The sequence below is a fragment of the Anarhichas minor genome, unplaced genomic scaffold (genome assembly GCF_050575085.1).
Source record: "Anarhichas minor isolate MPS153535 unplaced genomic scaffold, ASM5057508v1 ptg000007l, whole genome shotgun sequence".
NCBI lineage: Eukaryota > Metazoa > Chordata > Actinopteri > Perciformes > Anarhichadidae > Anarhichas > Anarhichas minor.
This window is the reverse complement of record NW_027466453.1, coordinates 2,063,118-2,083,046: the sequence shown is the minus strand read 5'-3', so window position 1 is coordinate 2,083,046 and position 19,929 is coordinate 2,063,118. Positions and strand designations below refer to the sequence as shown.

Below are 19,929 nucleotides of genomic sequence, written 5' to 3'. Positions count from 1 at the left end.
TATCTGCTGCCTCTGACATTTTGAGCCCTCAAACGCATTAAAACGTATTCAAGAAATACAACTGGGGAGGCTCGACTGTCTTCACTGGCATCCATGAATGGAGAAGGACTTCTTACTGGAACTAAAACACACGGATGTACTGAACAACCGTGAGATTAAACTCTTTATTAACAAAGAAAGGAGGATGGAGTTTGTCTTTAAATAGTGAACAGCAGCTCTGGTAAGTTAAATGCGTTTGTTTTTAGATCTGCAGTAGCTTCAATATGCTTGTTTATATATTATTTTTTGTACAACTTGTTTTTATGAAGATGGATTTTTGTTTGGTTTAATATGCAGTGTTTCCCCTACCATTGTATTAGGGGGGCGCCCCGCCCCCCCAACGGCACCCCCTTGAAGGTGGAGTTAATTTTGTTTTCTATATAGCTGCATATCACAACAGAAGTCATTTAAGGTTCCCTTTCCTATAGAACAGGTCTATACCGTGTTCTTTTATTAAACAAACTAAAGTAAATACGTACATAAATAAATAGACGGATTAGATAGATAGATATATAAAATACAAGTCAATGAAAGTCAATATTATCACAAGCATTTATGTGTTTTCTTCAAAGGACATATCATTTAGGTTACAATTCATTAAACATATTTAGGTGTGCAGTACCTCTTTAATTATGATTCTAAATGAATGTGCCACTTTGAATGCCATTTAAAAGATGCACACATGGTTTTATGTTCTAAATGTTAAAGCAGAACAAATACCTCAGCCACTGGGACTATTTCCTGATTCTATGTGGCGGACCATTTTCTCAGGAACAGGAAATGTTGAGTAAGCTAAATAATGTTGAGTCAGGATCTTTATTAGTAGAGCTGACTGCTGTACCAACAAAGACAGCAGAACTTCTCCTAAGACAAGTGGACACTGTCTGAGAGTGCGCTGTCTGAGAGTTGTGTAGTTGTTCCTTAGGATAGCAGCCATGAACCAAATGTATTTTAAAGCTTTTAAAATGTTTAACCCTGTGGTTGTATAAATACATTTACCCAGTAAAAATGATTGACTAATTTTAAGGCAAACAATTCATGAGATTGTAAACCGAGCTGCACTGGCAGATGCCACGGTCCAGTAGAATCCGTCTCTTCGCATGTTCCACAAAGCTCAACGATAACGAATGTTTCTGTCTGTCTACAACCAGCTGCTCTAAAGCTCACTTTGTGAGTCGGACCACAAAAATCACCCCTCCCTTTGACGGCCACAGTTTCTGCCCTAGGAGGCTGAAATGTGGCATATAGATGAAGTGTGTTGGTGTCGTGCCAGAGAGAGGTGCATAACTTCTAAATGGATTTGCGTACCATGGCCAAACTCTGGAACCTTTTGTCGCAGACTCTTGTGGGAGGCATCGTTGCACTCATGTGGTTGCAGCTATTGCAACTGTGTGGCTGATGACCAATATTGTTTATTTATTATAAAATGTGATGATAAATGTAGTTTATTAAACTAAAAGCCTGTATTGGACTTCTTGGTTTACATTATATGTTTAAGCTATGCATGACTTAAGGTCTTTATAGACCGAAATAAATTTATGTGAATAAATCATGCGTCCATTTAAAAATTCAAGCCCATCCATCTCTATGAGCCTATCCACACCAAATCTGCAACTTTCGTATTTTGCAGTGTTTTTTTTCCATAGCCGTTTCAATTTCTGCGCATTTCGGATGCCGATAATGAGCCAACCAATAAAATGACTTACACTCTTGCCCTCAAAAGCTTTTCTCGGATGTCAGTCATAATTTTGTTCATACATCACATAACAGTATGGATATTAATCTCTCAAATTAGTGTCCTTTTTCAAACAATGGAAGATTATAAAAGACAAAACATAAAGTCACCATCTGGAGAAGTAGTTGAACTTGCATGTGACTAAGTTTCCTACAAAAGAGGGATGATCTTACGTCATGTACAGGTCCGTGCAGGACGGGGAACAAACCGCTGAAAATGTTGTTTTTGAAATGTTAAACACCAATAAATATGGAGTTGATCAGAATCGTGCGTTAGATATAAACATGTTGTGAACTTTGTTCAATGCATTTTGACTGCTGGAGAGGAAACGATGCATGCAATGTTTCTGTAAGTTATTCATAATAAGATAATCCTTTATTAGTCCCGCAGTGGGGAAATTCACAGGATCACAGCAGCAAAGTGGACAGTGCACACAAGATACAGAGCAAAAAAACAAGAGCAACAAGTAATATAAATAAGTAATAAACAGTAAGAATATCAACTAGTAAAAAAGTACAAAATCCACAGGAACTAAAGAACTAAAATACTAAAATATTATATATACAGACAGGGTATTTTATTGCACAGTGTGTTTCTATTGCACAGATTTATAGTGTTGTTGGTGTTGTGTGGTCTACTGGGAGCACAGCTGGTTGTGCAGCCTGACAGCGGCAGGAAGGAAGGACCTGCGGTACCTCACCTTCACACATCGTGGGTGAATCAGCCGGTGGCTGAAGGAGCTGCACAGAGCTGCCAGGGCGTCCCGCATGGGGGTGGGAGGTGTTGTTCATCAGGGATGATAGTTTAGCCATCATCCTCCTGTCTCCCACCACCTCCACCGTATCCAGTGGACACCCCAGCACACTGCTGGCCTTCTTGACAAGTTTGTTCAGTCTCTTCCCGTCGGCTGTCGAGATGCTGCTGCCCCAGCAGACCACTCCATAGAAGATGGCTGATGCCACCACAGAGTCGAAGAAGGTCCTCAGGAGTGCTCCCTGCACTCCAAAAGACCTGAGTCTCCTCAGCAGATAGTCTGCTCTGACCCTTTTTGTAGAGTGCGTGTATGTGGTCCGTCCAGTCCAGTTTATTGTTCAAGTGAACACCCAGGTACAGTCATGATTGATGAAAACCAGTGCAATGAAGCTCAGCATTTACGCTAGTTACAATAACATGCTTCATAGGAACTGTGACCTCAGTCTAACTCTTCTACACAATCTTGCGCAATTGTAATATGGAGCTTGTCTCCAGTGTGTAGAGTAAAGAGTGAAAGGTTTTTACGTAAACGATCACCAGTCACAAAAACGAGAAGACTGCTTTCTAGTAAACACAGATGTAAACAATACAGGTTTCAAACTTTTAGGAAAAGCTTTGCAAATATTTTATGAGGAAGAAAATGCATTCATGTCTGTTAGTCTTCAAAGATGCATGCAATTCATTTTGGTGAGAAAAACTCCCCAGAACACCTAAAGTCCATCCAACTTCAACTAATACAGTTGTTGCATCCTACGGTGACCATGAATTGCAATGTCGCTGGTTCGAGTCCAGCCCGGGACCTTTGTTATAACTGTCTTTCCCGTTTCTCTTTCTCATCATCCATCATCTGGCAGTTAGTCAAAGGTGACAGATCTTCCCTGAAATAAGTCACACCTTCATGAAGGTTCTAATGTTGTGTTTTAGAGGAGTTGATTCAGCTTCATGGTCATTGTGGAGGCTGCAGTTTCTGTCAATACGACAAATACAATCCATTTTGTAGGAATTGTAGGAAATGTATTGTCATACCAAAGCTCTGACTTGACATATTTAATCTCAGCTACAGATTTGAATACTTAGTGACTCTAATGTTTTGGTGCCACCTACTGGTTACAGCGATCCAGTCTGCATAGGCTCATGGTGTGGGGACTGTAGTGATGGGGGTTGTTGTGGTATTGGCTGGGGCTGGATGGGGTTAATCTACTCTATTAAAATCAGTGAAGGTTAACTATGTTTGTATAAGAAACATCTGTCTGAAATCCAGTTCAGTTCAACAGCAGCACGACTACAGCTACCAAAGTTATCATTTGAGTCAACACCTCTCGAAAACATCTGAACATTATACCCGTCATGAAGGACTGTTCTACTAGACCACTTTAGTTTTAATGAACCGGACACTGATTGTCTACATGTATTATCAATATGAACAAGATGATATTGCTCAGTGCTCAGCCGATGAACACTGTATTTCTATCCCTGCTCTGGGGTTTGATGTCTTCACTGTTCTCATTGGTGTCATTGCTCTCTTGTTCTCTGTTACTCCAGGGCTACCTGTTCATCTCAGTGCTGGTAAACAGCAACAGTGAGCTGATACGTCTGATCAACAACGCCATCAAGAATGACCTGTCCAGCCGCAACCCCACCTTCATGTGCCTGGCGCTTCATTGCATCGCCAACGTGGGAAGCCGCGAGATGGCCGAGGCCTTCGCCAGTGAGATCCCTCGGATCCTGGTTGCTGGGTGAGTGTTACTTCTGCTTTAGAGGCTCGAGGAAGTAAATGTAATGGAAACCATCCCCTGTTGTCCTGTTTTTCTTTGTCATGACTTGCTGTAAGTGATGAATCCAAGACAGTTTTCTATCATGTCGCTTTACATCACTGTGACTTCCCTTGGCTGCTGGTAATATGAATGTGATGCACCACAGTGATACGATGGACAGTGTGAAACAGTCAGCGGCCCTGTGTCTGCTGCGGCTCTATAAGACCTCTCCTGACTTGGTGCTGATGGGTGAGTGGACATCGCGCGTGGTGCACCTGCTCAATGACCAACACATGGTGAGCACACATTTCAGAAGAGTGTAGTTACATGATGCAGCCTTGTTGTGCCTGTTTCTGTGTGCATCTTACATTGAGTTGTTAAAGAGATTAAATGATTTATATCATCAAGACCGATGTTGATTAGCTAACACATTTATTATGTGTTGAAGGTTGAAACTTGTGTGTCCTTTGGTTTAGGGTGTGGTGACAGCAGCGATCTCTTTGATCACCTGTCTGAGCCAGAAGAATCCAGATGAGTTCAAGACATGTGTTTCCCTGGCCGTTTCCCGACTTAGCAGGGTGAGTGTGTGTGTGTGCGTGTGTGTGCGCGTGTGTCATGACCAATCGATTGTAAAGAGAATTTTGAAAAATGATTGTGGACATTATGAAGAATCCAGTTATTCTTCATGCTTTTCTGTTAATGTATTCTCTTCACCACTCGGGGCTTCTGAGTCGTTTGTTTTCATAGTATCACAAAATAGATTCTCTAAGGTGTTTAGATTGTCTCGTTCCTCACTGACAGCATACATTCCTGTCAATCCAAAATGTTTTGTAAAGCATTGACAGCACTATTTTCTATGAAATTCTGATGCACTCAAACAAGATCAAAGAATATATGTTAAAGTTAGGCTTCCCATGTGTAGACCACTGATTTGCTTATTACCAAGAGAGTGATGTTTGTGCACTTCAGTGTCAAAAAAACAGTGTTTTAAAACAATTCATTTTTAAGCCAAAAAAACATTTGCAACCTGACTCGATTCCCATGTTTCCTACAGTGGATATGGTAAATTCTGCTCATTTCTGGGCTTCCTTTATGTAGTAAGCTGCATTTTGCCAAGACAGTTAAGCAGTGTCTTGCATGGGTTCAGTTTTGCCTGGCCATAATAAATCCTAAGAAAAATTCTGTTGTCTCTCCAGATTGTGTCGTCGGCCTCCACCGATTTACAGGATTACACTTACTACTTTGTCCCAGCACCGTGGCTCTCTTGCAAACTGCTGCGCCTGCTGCAGTGCTACCCTCCACCAGAAGATGGCGCTGTCAAAGGCAGGCTGGTAGAGTGTCTGGAGACCATCCTCAATAAGGCCCAGGAGCCACCCAAGTCCAAGAAGGTGCAGCACTCCAATGCCAAAAATGCTATCTTGTTTGAGGCTATCTCACTGATAATCCACTATGACAGGTGAGTATTCTGAGCAAAAGGTATTCAAATATTCAAAGAAGACCTTGAGTATTATGATGGGCCACATGTGTGTCTGTCAGGAAAGAAATAGCATTTAAAATACAGAAAAGATAGACAGTTATTGTAGGGTTTTTAAAACAAATTAGGATTGATGTTGATGAAACTAAAATCTTACAGGTTCGTTATGGTGGGTTTTCAAATGCATGTTCACACTTGTTGCATTAATTCAGTATGACTAACTGTTAAAAATACATTTTATAGATCTTTCTTTTACTGTATAAAAATTATTTTTGTTATTGTGGTCAGTGAATTCAAATTTCAGCCGTTCTTGCTTAGTCCTAACTGATCTGATGACACAGAGAGTTTTTCCCAGCTGCCAGTGAAGTAAGTCTTGGTCTCTGTTCCACAGTGAGCCAAACCTGCTGGTGCGAGCCTGTAATCAGCTGGGCCAGTTCCTGCAGCACAGAGAGACTAACCTGCGCTACCTAGCTCTGGAGAGCATGTGTACTCTGGCCAGCTCCGAGTTTTCCCATGAAGCCGTCAAGACGCACATCGAGACCGTCATCAACGCCCTCAAGGTGGTGTCTCACACTTGGAACACTTTGCAGTGTGACTTGTACCAGGCTACACAGTGCTACCTGTACATTTCCACTTCACAACAATACACTATAGTAGGGATGCTAGTTACAAAAAGAAATTCTAACTGACAGCCGACCCTTGTTAACTGATCATTACCTGTTTACTGGCAACATTATTGCCTTGCATGCAGGGGCGTTGTGGTGAAGGGCGTAACAAACTGCAATGAGCAACTGAGTGCCCAGCTGCCACGGTGTTTGCATGTGTTGTTGTGGACACATGCAGCATAGGTGCAGTTAGAACTTTAAAGACCCCCTTTGAAAACGTGATGGCACATTTCAAGGGGTTATTCCTAATTAATGAATTTCCAACAAGGTTGGTGGTCCATTAAAAAACATCTAGAGGGAATGTATTGTGTATAAAGGAGGCTTTGTTTACTCCAAAATGAATAATCAGGATACCAGCAGGTGCATTGTCATATCCCGACTCGTATGTCAAACAGCAAAACCCGACAGTAAACCACAGATAAGCCTTGCAGGCCCGTTGATAGACCTACTCCGTGGCATTTTATGAGCAATTATTTTGCATGTCGATGCATTTTTCCGTTTTTGATGTTTCGTCATGATTACTTTGACACAGAACACGAATATAACGCAGCAAAAAAGCTAATGATATTTTTTTCCCCGGAGCAAGGTCTATTTTTCCCACAGCGAATAAATGCATCAACCAATTGTGTTGTGCGGAACAGGTTGTGTTTAAAAGAATTATAAAACAATACAGATCCCGAACGCAGACGGCCAAACTTTATTTCGTCTATCAACTTTACAAAGGCAGCCAGGTCCATTTCACTCCCAACTCGTCAAATACCGACAGTTGGTCAGTGCCCCTCGGCGTCTGATTCCGACGCACCGCTTTAATGTGGTGGGTGGGTGGGAGAGGAGGTGGATGTGTCAAAGCACAGGACTTTTGTCCAGGAGACAGTTATTCGAGTACATTGACAATTTGTCACGTAAGCCTTTAGTCATGCGACTCCTTTGCTCAGCTTCTTTTAATGCATAAATTGGTCAAAGTTTTTATTTTCAGTTAAATGGTTAATTATATATAATAACTGGTATACTGGCCAGACTGTGTGCACGATGCACACATAGTTAAAGAGTTGTCTGTAGGTCTGTCTTTAACTCATTTGCTTCTTCCATGTTGTTACTGTTGGTCTCTCTCTGTCTCTACAGACTGAGAGGGATGTGAGTGTTCGACAGAGGGCAGCTGATCTGCTGTACGCCATGTGTGATCGCAGCAATGCCAAGCAGATCGTAGCCGAGATGCTCAGCTACCTTGAGACGGCAGACTACTCCATCAGAGAGGAGATGGTGGGTGTTAAGAGTGTGCCGCGCAAGTTTTTGCGATATGTTATATTCTTTTTTACCATTCTATTCCTCTCTAAATGTCAAGTGAGAATTGGTGAAGGTTGTTTGTTTCCACCAGCTGTATACTGAATTGATCAGGATCAAAAAAACGTCCAGCAGTGTTTAGAAAACATATTCATTCTGACAAACCAAACAGTTAACCTTAATTTAAGTCTCACATTCAGCAGTGTCCAAAATTTGTTTTTTTTTCGCACAAAATGACAGCAACAGATGGAGCAGTGATTTGCTGTGCCTTTCCTCATTCAGGTGCTGAAAGTGGCCATACTTGCAGAGAAGTATGCTGTGGATTACTCCTGGTACGTGGATACCATTCTTAACCTCATCCGCATTGCTGGCGACTACGTCAGCGAAGAGGTGTGGTATCGCGTCATTCAGATCGTCATCAACCGAGATGATGTGCAGGGCTACGCCGCCAAGACGGTCTTTGAGGTACCACTACATAATACAATACTTCACACACGATACTCATTTTTACTGGATGGAGCTTGAACGCACAACAGTGTAACTAAATGGAGCCTCCGTACCTGATCTGTACGACTCTGGTCAGTCCGTTATACAGCAGCTGTTGCTGTTAACCTGCTATTCTTCCAGAAGGTGCCCATGTCCACTAATTGGATGTTTAGGATGGTGTTTGTTGACTGGGTATTTGTTTGAAACTTGTATTTGAGATTGTATCAATAAACTGCTTGACCTATTGGACACAGTAGCAAAGCAGGATTAAAACCTCCCGTGAAGTCGCCATAATCACAGATTTCATCAGTCACACTGGTGTAAATGTCATTCAAAGAAACTCATGAAGTCATTAAAGAAACTCAGGACATTCAATAAGGTGGTAGGATTTTAATGTTATGCTACAAAGAAATTTCCCGGTGTAGTGCTTGTATCTTAGTTGAAGAATTGCTGCCCATCGTGGCATGTATTAAACAAAGGAATTGCATTTGTGAGGAATAAGGGTAGATTCAATTGGTCGTTTAGCACTGTTGTAATGAATGAATTAGGAAACAGTAAGTTGAATCATTGTCTCTTCCAGGCCTTGCAGGCCCCTGCCTGCCATGAGAACATGGTGAAGGTTGGAGGCTACATCCTGGGAGAGTTTGGTAACCTCATTGCTGGTGACCCACGCTCCAGGTATGTTGGTTTTTAACTGCCAGGGCTCCAAGTTGACTGTTGGAAATGGTAAATAGTAACGTTGCTGTCCTTTCATCCAGCCCCCTGGTCCAGTTCAACCTTCTCCACTCCAAGTTCCATCTGTGCTCCGTTCCGACTCGCGCCCTGCTGCTGTCAGCGTACATCAAGTTTATCAACCTGTTCCCAGAGACCAAGGCCACTATCCAAGAAGTGCTGCGCTGTGACAGCCAGATCCGCAACTCGGATGTGGAGCTGCAGCAGCGTGCTGTCGAGTATCTGAAGCTTTCTTCCATCGCTAGTACTGATGTCCTGGTTAGTTCTGATGACCCTGTTGATGACTAAACTCAGCTCAGCTGCAGTAATAATGATACAATAGACGGTTTGTGTTATAACTAGTGCTGGGCTACGATTACAATTTTGAATCGCGATTAATCGCATGATGTTTTTGCGATTAATCTCATTGTTATGCGCAAAGTTCAATAATGAATTCAAAAGTGATGTACTGCGCACTTTTATTTAAAAAGTACTGCTATATGAACAAAAGTGCAATAACATTTGGTTTGCAAACACTTCAAACAAATAAGGTTATTTTTAACAGCAGTATTCCCTTTACACAGTAGCAGTTATAATACAGTTATAATGATTCTGATAATAGATATTCAGCCCGTGTTTTTTTTTTTTTTATGTTTGTTAAATTCTCAGTAGCGATAACTAAATGATATGCTGATTATACATATTCCAAACAAAAACACTTTAAAAACTGTAAAAAAAAAACAACGATTTAAATGAATCATTTCTTTTTTGCTTTTTTTGGTATTTTGGTCAGACACAGGCAACACTGATTACCGTAATATGTGTGGTATTTGTTATAAATGTACGTTGGTACATAGAGGGTGATAAGAAGCTGTACATGGAGGGACTTAGGACCCAGGGGAATGTAGGTGAAGGAAACAGGAAGAGACGCCACACAAACGGCTGTTCACCGCTCGCTGCCGGCCGGCGCGATAAAATAATTGTCGGCGTTAATTAATTAATGCGTTAACTTACCCAGCACTAGTAATAACAGAATTGCCTTGCTAGGCAGCTAGAAACAGCTTCGGTCCATGTTTACTTCCTGTCAGCTTATGCCATTCACATACTCTGCAACATGAAATGAACTGGGATACACTTGGAATATTTACATTTACAACTGTAAAAAGGTCTACATTTCCACATGTCATCATTTCTTTCAGTCCAAGTCCACAGCAGGATTGTCCTCTCTGTTCCCTTAGGCTACTGTACTGGAGGAGATGCCTCCCTTCCCAGAAAGGGAGTCGTCCATCTTGGCCAAGCTGAAGAAGAAGAAAGGGCCCGGTGCTGTGTCTGTGACAGACCTGGAAGATAGCAAAAGGGAGGGCGGGGAGTTGAATGGAGGGAGCGACAGGGGGCCAGACTCGGGAGCCATGGCTGCCTCCAACGCAGTGAGCAGACTTTCTGAAGGGCTTGTTCCCAAATCAACAGAATTTCTTGGTTGCTTCCAGCTGCCTTTATATATACCAGCAGCTGTCACCAAAATACCACATTGTCATGGCCCTACTGCAAGTTTCCTTTGTTTTCCAGTCCACCCCGTCACCATCCGCAGACCTTCTAGGGATTCGTTCAGCAGCTCCCATTGGTGCTGCTCCAACCAGTGCTGGCAGCCTATTGGTGGATGTGTTCTCTGAGGCAGGGCCTGCCGCACCCTCTGCTGCTGTGAACGACGACGGCTTCCTAAGGTGAAAAGTCATCTCTTGATATGCAGATGCAGAATCCACTGTAAGCCAAAGTCCAGTATGACGTGCTACAATAAGGCTTGCTAATAATAGTGTCTTGCTGTCAAAGGAGAGAAACTGTCTGCTTGAGACAGCATTACTGTAGAAATGATCCCGACCCGAGTCGTTTCACAATACCAAGTCTGATCCCATACTTCTATTTATCTACATATTGATGGAATATGTATCTGATTGTGTTAAACTGCAGAGCCAGCTGTACTGAATGAACACCAGCAGGCTGAGGTGGATAAAACAGTTCAGTAAAGGTCTTTGATTTCTACAGGTCTGCTGCCCTCACAGCAATTACAGGGACCAGTTTCCCATTGACATGACGTTTAAGATACCAGCTTACTGAAAACAAATGACTAACCCGGATACTTAAAGGTATAATATGTAGTCACATTGTCGGTTGTTAACAATACAGCACTCAAAATTCATCCCTCCTCTCCGCCTCAATGAGCGAGAAAGAAAGGGAGGGAGAGAGAGTGCAGCAGTGGTCGAGTGAGCTAGAGAGAGAATGAAGAGAGGGACTGATGTTAGTGAGAACAAAGTCATGACCCAGAAGAATAAAACGGTATTTTGTCATCTGGTAACGTTCCAAAGCACAAATATACACATCCACACCTCACAAACCTGCAGGAAGGTGACAGATTTTGAATGATTGCAGCCCAAGGCCAGCTTCATCTTCATCTGTGTCTGTCTGTGTCTACACTCAGTGACTGGCACAGACCGACATAGCAGAACACAGCAGAGAGACTGCCGGGTTTGTATCGGACACTAAAGAGTGCCACATACCTTGAGCCGCTGTAAGCGGCGTGATTGACCCGGGAATGACAACGGGCTGATGATTACATCCCCACCTGGGGTCCAAATGCTCTTTGCTGACGCCCAGAAACGTCCCAGACACAGCAAAAATAGAAGGAAAGACACTGTTCAAAAAGTGGCTCTCATACTGGATTGGGCTAAACTGGTCTTAGAGCCTAATGGAGATGAATGAATTTGTCATATACTTTTGTTCCTGTCTCAATCTGTTTTTGTAAATAGTTGTGATGTTTGTGGTGTGTTTGCGCTGTTAGACTAAGATGCAACTAGTTGTAATGTGTCTGTGCTGGTTGTCACTCTGTTGGCTCTGTCTTTCTTTGCTCTATCTTTGTCTTATACGGACATGTCAACCTGAAGACATTCGTAGTCAGATACTGTATGCTGATATGACTTATTGAAAATATGATAACCGTTCCAAAACTTTGAATCTGTCCCTCGCCCTCCTTCCTCTCTTTGCAGTTAGCTGTGTTTTTCTGTAGCAGTGCTTTCCAGAAATAAACTAGTTCTAGGCTAGTATTTATGTCAGTATTTAGGTTAGTGTTTGATAGGTCAAGTTGATACTCGGGGGTATTTTGTAGTAGATATTAAGGATAACAACTTTATTTATGTAGCACCTTTAAATACAGTTTACAAAGTTCTTTGACACACAAAGCAAAAGCAGGATGCAAGGCAATATAATAACAGCCAAACAAACCTGCCATAATGTGTGTACGGTAACATCCAGACTGCCTGTTAGATACACATTGCTGTCAATAAGTCCCTTGATAGGTAATGCTATAGCATGGCTTAACTATCTAATATAAATAGCATTAGTAATTCCATTTAAGACTCTTACTTTACCTTGTTCACTGTCTTTCCCAGAGCTGAATGATAGAAAATGTGTTGGTGCCAGACTAGTATGGGAATGTTAGGAGGGATATGGCTTCCTCTACATGCATTTACCTGTAGGATTCTTCTTAACTATCTAGCCACTGCTACATCAGGGAATCATTTGGTTCTGTTTGTGCTCCACTGTGACCAAGTGGTCAGTTCTTGCCAAAGTAATGAGGTCATGGTGATCACCGTGAAAGTCTCTTCAGGAAGGTAAGATTGGGAATACATTACCTTCTCAGATTCAGTCCTTTCTTTAGAGTGTGACGTAAGCCTAGCGAGGAGGAAAGGTATCCGTGTGCAGTGGAGGGGCTGCTGTGCTGAGTCAAAGTAATGGAGGAAAACACCGTTGGGCAGTGGGTGTTGGTTCGGCACAGGCTGTTCAGTTCCACAGCAGTCTAAAACCAGGAAATGGTGTAGACTTTTCTTCATGGTTGGCAGGTCCGCTACACTTGTCTGTTCTTTTTATCTTGCTGTGTATGTGACTGTCTTTCGTCTTTTTCTCTCCTCTCTTTCTCTTCATTTCCCTGTGTGTGTGTGCGTGCGTCTGTCTCCTGTCCTCAACCGTGATTGGACATTGACAGAGATCTGGAACCCACCGGGACCTCGGATTCCCTATTGGTGGAGGGCTCCGGTGACTCGGAGTAAGGGCCCAGTAGTGAACTACAGATGTAGCTAGAAAAATGCAAATATGACACGTTTTTTTAATCTTTAAATGACATTGGTAATATCCACTACACTGAATGGGTAGCTTGATGCACATGAGCCATTTCGGTTTACATAAAAGCACCTGACTTGCTCTACATATACGTTGATGCCTTTCAAGATTTTTAGAACTAAAACCACATTAGATGAATGGAATACCATTGTATTATGGTATGGTTTGTGTGCATCTGCAGCACAATCTATCCTGCCTGCATTGTCAGTGCATAGTTAGATATCCTTGTCTCCCTCCCTCTCTCTCTCCCGCCCTCTCTCCCGCTCTCTTTCCCTCTCTCTCTCTCCCGCTCTCTTTCCCTCTCTCTCTCTCCTGCTCTTTCCCTCTCTCTCTCTCCCGCTCTCTTTCCCTCTCTCTCTCTCCTGCTCTCTTTCCCTCTCTCTCTCTCCCGCTCTCTTTCTCTCTCTCTCTCTCTCTCTCCTGCTCTATTTCCCTCTCTCTCTCTCTCTCTCCTGCTCTCTTTCCCTCTCTCTCTCTCTCTCTCCTGCTCTCTTTCCCTCTCTCTCTCTCTCTCTCCTGCTCTCTTTCCCTCTCTCTCTCTCCCGCTCTCTTTCCCTCTCTCTCTCCTGCTCTCTTTCCCTCTCTCTCTCTCTCCCGCTCTCTTTCCCTCTCTCTCTCTCTCCCGCTCTCTTTCCCTCTCTCTCTCCTGCTCTCTTTCCCTCTCTCTCTCTCTCTCTCTCTCTCTCTCTCTCGCCCCCGCTCTCTCATACCCACTTCCTGCCTCTCCATGTGGGGAGTAAATGGAATTTAAAATTCAAATTACAACCATGAAAAGCAAGCAGTGTAAGAAAGTGTCTGTTGTCCGTGTCAGTGCTTTGGACAGCGCTGCATCTACACTAACACTCAATGTGAGAAAGCAGCACAGTGGGTGATAGTGGGAGCTGATGATTGGACGTCATCATAGTGTAACGTATGACAACATTGCCACAGCAGTAGACTGACCGTCTTTCTATCAAACTTATCTTAGAAAATAGCCTGAACTACTCGAGTCACTAACTATGACGATGTAAGTTATGGTACTATAATGATATGAGCACTATAATTAAGATACCACACTATGGATTTAGCTGTACACTATGTTTCTCTGAGGAAAAGGTTTTAATTGTCAAATCACATAAAGTGCACTGAACAGTGAGCCCACTCTTCTGTTTCACTCCAGAGCCCTCACAAGTAGGAGAAAGCACTCAGGCTCTGCTGCCACCAGAGGGCATCATTTCCTGAGTCACTACACAGGTTTCCCTCTAAATGCAGTGCAAACTAATGTGTTTCTGCCCACTAATATGTGAATATTAGGAGTTGAATGCATCGACATAACTCATTTTCTATAAGGTGCAATGAGATGACGTCATTAACAGAGCTCCAGTCAAATCTTAATTAAATCTAGAAAACGAGTTGTAAATGTGACATTTGTGTTTTCGTTGGAGGAAGGTGCAGCCTCTATTTTCAGTCTCTCAGTTTATTTGCTATCACTGTTTTCACTTCAATTTGTCACATTTTGCTTTTATCGATACACCAACTTTTCACCTCAACCAAGCTTTTTGAGATATTTCAATATACAAATATATTTATTTCTGGCATTACTATAATTTGGACTGACTAGTAACTCACTTCTGGTAGGACATTAGACATGCTGTTATTGGACATCTACACAAGTACATTGTAAATGCTCAACAAATGCGATTTGCTGCAAACTTAAAACCCAAAACAAAAGCTCAGTTATGTACTGCAGCTCTTATGCTGTGCACATGAAAACCACAATTCTTTTCACCAACAGTGTTCATGGCATCAAGCTCTGTGTAGACTACGTATGTGCTTTTAAGATGTGAACAGTGTCTGACAGAGTGCAGTCTGTACACATTTGGACAGTGAATCATTTTCTCTTGTTTGAGTTCTGTACTCTGATTTCAAATGAACCAGTGACTTTCAGACAAAATGTCTGTGAGGTTGTTAAAACCCTTCCTGCATGCTAACTGTATGAGCTGTAGCTTATGTTGTATGCTGTTGCCCCAATTTTCAACTGTGTAGTAGGACTATGCCGTCTTCACCCAGTCTGGATATAAACACTGTCAAATCAAAGCCATACCTATTGTTTCATTTGTTCTTGAGTATAGCACCAAAACAATATAAATAGTCTCAATACGTTCTGACTGCACTGGATGAGTATTTATTATACAATGTAACTTACACAGCAGATCCCTTTCATTGTGTTATAATATCGATTTTGTACAAACTGCTTTTACTAACCACCTCTGCGTTTTATCCTTCTTTCTTCTTCTCTCCTGTTTCTCTTAACCCATCTCTGTCACACCATTGCTGTATCCTGTGTTGAATGGATGGCTGTTTCATCTCATTTCTGCTCTGTCCTGTGGGCTGTCCTGGGGTCTCTCAGCTCTGCTCCTCCCTCTGAGGATCCTGCTACTCTTCTGTCTGAAGCAGACGAACTTCTTAACAAGTAAGGTTTTTCTCTGTGTGTAAGCCAGACGTCCAATAGTTTGAGTTTTGGTGCTGGGTTCCTGGTTTAAAGAAAGGTTGCGTTAGAGACTGCAAAATCTGCCACTTGTCCGCGTTAGCCATGCTGTTTTCCAAGTTGGACTTTGTACTGTATTGTAAAATAATGAAATATTACTATCAGATGATCAGAGCATCCATAGTAATAGCATAACTGGGTCACTGGCTCAACACAAGACAGCAGCACATAGATCATTTATTGTTTAACTGAAACTTCTGGCTGTGTCGAGTGGCTACAAGTACTAACTGACGCCAACTTTTGACTTGGCTCCTCCTTCAAGTTGAAGTTTTATTGGTAACTAGTGGCAGTTTAGCTACTTTTTCAAGACAATTGACAAAATGTCAAACATTTTGTTTGTGCTGTTGGGCTGGGGTACTTAGCTTTATATGCATAATTATTCATAACGGTGTGGAAAAAAGAGTTCTGAATACAACAAGTCACTTTATAAAAGTTGCAGACACTCTATTCCATTTACACCGCACAGCAACCAAGACCTGCTAAGACTAGAGCAAACACTATTTAGCTTGTACTTATATATTATTGATATCAAAGGTTTTTATTTTCTGGAAATGATGGAACAACTGTCGAAGCATATCTCAGTGTTGATGACTAACCCTTGAAATGCCTTCATCCTACAGGTTTGTGTGCAAGAACAACGGGGTTCTGTTTGAGAATCAGCTGCTACAGATTGGCATCAAGTCAGAGTATCGTCAGAATCTAGGTGAGTTGTCTTCACAGAAAAGCAGGCACGGCCCGGCGGGTCTTATTGACACATGGCCATGGTTTGGCACGAGTTAAGCCCAGTCATCAGATCCTGTTCTGTCCACACTACACAAGCTGCTGTTTTGTATATACCAGTGAGAATAGGTCCATGCAGGTGGGGGTGGTAGAAAGAAGACAAATGTCTTTTGGGCTCCATTCCACTGGATTTCCCGACCTCACGTCTACATAACAAACAGCATGCTGCCGTGACCAAATGGAGAACAGGCATTGATTATTGAGTGGTTTGTTTCCGTTTGTTAATGGGTGTGAACTGGTGTGTTGATATTTGATATATTTCTTCTCAGTACTCTATAAACCACAAGCCATGTTCTAAACAGAATGAGTCTCTCTTTCAGGGAGGATGTACTTATTCTACGGGAACAAGACGTCGGTGCAGTTTGCCAGCTTCACCACCACAGTCAGCTGTCCTGGGGAGCTGCAGTCTCATATCCTTTCTGTGCAGTAATGTTTCGCCAGAGACGGATCTTCAGTTACCCGCTGTAGCAACTTGACTTCAACCAGCTCAAACCGTAGTCTGGGATCTGGATCTGGCTGAATGTGAATTTGCTACAGCCGCTACTGAAGGTCTATCTCGGGCCACCGCCGATGTGCCACGTTTGTTGATGTTAAAGACTCCATTTCTAAGCTGTTAGCTGTTAGCTAGTGTTGCATGCTTTCGGCGCTGTAGGGGAGCTGAAGAGAGTTAAGGCACTTGGGACAGCACATAAACATCGCATCCTTTGGATTTTCCTGGAAATCAGTCTACAGGCTGTTGTAGGCAACCGAGAAAGTTGGGAAAGGTCTAACGTCACATTATGATCCGTTTTGCCCATTGGCAATACAAATGTAAACAGTTCCACATTTAAATAGGATGTAAAATTTAAATCATCAGCAGAAAACAGTAGGAAGAACATGCTGCATCATAGTAACACTGTGTAATAAACTTATACTTGCCAGTCTGTGTGCTATCCTGATGGTCCTTGACAACCAGCCACAGCTCAACGTTCAGACCAAACCAGTGGAACCACTGGTAGAGGGTGGAGCCCAGATCCAACAGGTCCTCAACATAGAGTGTCTGACTGACTTCTCTGAAGCCCCGCTGCTCAACATCAAGTTCAGGTAAGCTCCAACAACCAGCCCAGTCCAGATGAAAAACTACAGATTGAGACTCAATCGCAAGGAGTTTGATTCAGTTTTCTTTCACTCTCAAATCAGGCAGCTTTGGAGGGCTCAGTATCATTTGAAATGATTTGATGTTTCAACACTTTTTCCAATGCCTTACTTTAAGGAACAAACCTATTTTTTTTTTACAAAACCCTTTTTTCATTTTACAAAAAAAATGCTCAAGTCGTTAAAGGTCTAAAGTCTGAGCTGCCGTACTTTCAACATACATTCTACATTTTTTTTTTAAATATCTGCAGAAAAATTGTAAAGGATTTTATTTGTGTTACCGACTTTCCCTTTAATTTTCTCCTAAACTGTAAGGTGAAATGACTTCAGATTTGACATGGTCACAATCGGGGTCATCCTGAAGTAGTTTTCAGCAAACCTCTGGTGAAAATCTTTGATCTATTTAGTTTATGAGACGGACATTCCTGTAAAGTAATGTACACTGAATTTTCTTCCTCCTTTTTGGCCGCTCCAGGTACCGGTACCATAACGGCACAAATGGACGTGCATTGAAATCCAAACGTCAGCTCACTTTGACCGCGATGTGTTGTCTGTCTGTGTGCTGTCAGTGTGTCAGACAAAATCATAAAGGATGTGTAGACCTGCAGTGTGTATGTGTTATGTTCAGGTATGGAGGAGCTCTGCAGAACCTGAGCCTCAAGCTGCCCGTCACCATCAACAAGTTCTTTCAGCCCACTGAGATGACCTCACATGACTTCTTCCAGCGCTGGAAACAGCTTAGCCTGTAAGTGTGTGTGTGTGTGTGTGTGTGTGTGTGTGTGTGTGTGTGTGGTCAGTACATCTTGGTTCCCCGGTAAAGCTGAAATCTCCTGTGTTAACTCTCCTCAGGCCTCAACAAGAAGCACAAAAGATATTCAAGGCTAACCACAGCATGGACACTGAAGTACTTAAGGCTAAGGTACGTCTTTATTTAATAGCTCATTCTTCTGTGTGCTTCTCCTGCAACGTTTTATCATCACAAATCTCATCAACCACATCTGTCTCCATAAAGAAGGCCATTTGGGGAAGTGGCTGTCTACTTGTGAATGTACAGTAGCTAATGCTAGAGTACTCGCTTGCTTACAACCAGGGATTTGTTTGTAATTGACAATGTTACATAGTAATATTTTTCTATATATCTTTGTTATGCAATCAGGAGAAAGGATGTTGAATTATGTAAGCCATGTTGATTATGCCAGTTTAATTGGTTTCTGAAAGTGTATGAAAATCCATATTTCCAACATTGAGTCCGAACAGCTTTTCCCTCTCGTAATACACTTATTTATGTCAGCAATGTCTTTTATTCTATTACTATTATCCTTTCATGGTGTCCTTCATTCCCTGTGTGTGGTGGTATGTTTGTGCGTAGCTACTGGGACTAGGAACGGCCCTGTTGGACGACGTGGATCCAAACCCAGAGAACTACGTGTGTGCTGGAGTGATCCAGACCAAGGGCCAGCAGGTTGGCTGTCTGCTGAGACTGGAGCCAAATGGCCAGGCACAGGTACAACACAAGGGCTCAGTGAAGCAGCTCTGCTCAGTGTTTGGAATGGATCAATCATTTAGCCTTAGTGTTTCACATCTACAGTATATACCGTAGCTTCTCTTCAAACACACAGAACAGAACAGGGACGTGCAGTCAGGGGAGGCAGAGCCTCACCCTGTCATCATGAAAAGTAAAAAACAAATAATATTTCTCTACTGATCTGTGCTATAAATGTAATTTCTGTATGATTTCAATCATTTTAAGCATTTTTATAGTCAAAATCGCTGAATTTGCGCATGTCCTGTTCAAACAGAGAGGAGACACATGAGGTGAGGCAGCATGAGCTGTGCCTCACCTCATGTTGCGCAATCCCTAACAAACTGGGTTGAGCGCGTGCCTTTTGCTTTCTCATTGTTTGTCACCACTAATATTTGTAGACTCTTGTACTATATGTCCTTTCTTTCCATAGAATAGCTCATGTATTTCACGTATGTGTAGAACATATTCAGTCTTGCTGATCTGACAGAAACCGCAGTGAAAAAGCACAGAGGGGAGGCACACAGTACCTCTGCCTCAATGAAGGGGGGGTCGGGTTCATGCTTGTAGTTCCGTTACTCTTCTTCTACACTTCTCTTCTTCTTCTTATATTTTGCTTTGACCGCAAACATTGAAGATTAAATATCTAAGCTTTAACAATTCTCAAAAAACAGGGAAATATGACCAAATCAACAGCAATCCAACGTCGGACAGGTAAAGTAACCTTGTATGTGTATGTTGTCTCTTTATAAATCCGTGGTTGTTACACAGATTTTCGCGCGCGAGCGCCCCGCTTCTGAAACAGGTTGGTGGGGCAGGTCGCAGATCGCGGCGCACACGCTCCTGGTGCAATCAAATATGTACCTTACCTATGTGTGTGTAAAGAATGCTGATATGAAAT

General features: G+C 42.4%; 1 protein-coding gene across 4 annotated transcripts in view; it reads left to right on the top strand.

Moving 5' to 3' along the window:
• Positions 1 to 19,929, top strand: part of ap2a1 (adaptor related protein complex 2 subunit alpha 1) — a 33,028-nt gene that overhangs the window by 10,602 nt on the left and 2,497 nt on the right. The window contains exons 3-21 of one of the 4 annotated variants that reach the window (XM_076082346.1): positions 4,070 to 4,263; positions 4,448 to 4,577; positions 4,758 to 4,859; positions 5,478 to 5,737; positions 6,147 to 6,315; positions 7,543 to 7,680; positions 7,984 to 8,166; positions 8,768 to 8,865; positions 8,946 to 9,177; positions 10,137 to 10,325; positions 10,465 to 10,619; positions 12,932 to 12,991; positions 15,455 to 15,517; positions 16,213 to 16,295; positions 16,693 to 16,782; positions 17,332 to 17,455; positions 18,135 to 18,251; positions 18,356 to 18,425; positions 18,876 to 19,010. In XM_076082346.1, coding sequence (XP_075938461.1) covers positions 4,070 to 4,263; positions 4,448 to 4,577; positions 4,758 to 4,859; positions 5,478 to 5,737; positions 6,147 to 6,315; positions 7,543 to 7,680; positions 7,984 to 8,166; positions 8,768 to 8,865; positions 8,946 to 9,177; positions 10,137 to 10,325; positions 10,465 to 10,619; positions 12,932 to 12,991; positions 15,455 to 15,517; positions 16,213 to 16,295; positions 16,693 to 16,782; positions 17,332 to 17,455; positions 18,135 to 18,251; positions 18,356 to 18,425; positions 18,876 to 19,010 — 2,592 coding nt within the window. Of the gene's footprint in view, positions 1 to 4,069; positions 4,264 to 4,447; positions 4,578 to 4,757; positions 4,860 to 5,477; positions 5,738 to 6,146; positions 6,316 to 7,542; positions 7,681 to 7,983; positions 8,167 to 8,767; positions 8,866 to 8,945; positions 9,178 to 10,136; positions 10,326 to 10,464; positions 10,620 to 12,931; positions 12,992 to 15,454; positions 15,518 to 16,212; positions 16,296 to 16,692; positions 17,288 to 17,327; positions 17,456 to 18,134; positions 18,252 to 18,355; positions 18,426 to 18,875; positions 19,011 to 19,929 lie in introns of those variants that run through there. The other 3 variants (XM_076082347.1, XM_076082348.1, XM_076082345.1) reach the window with 3 other exon arrangements.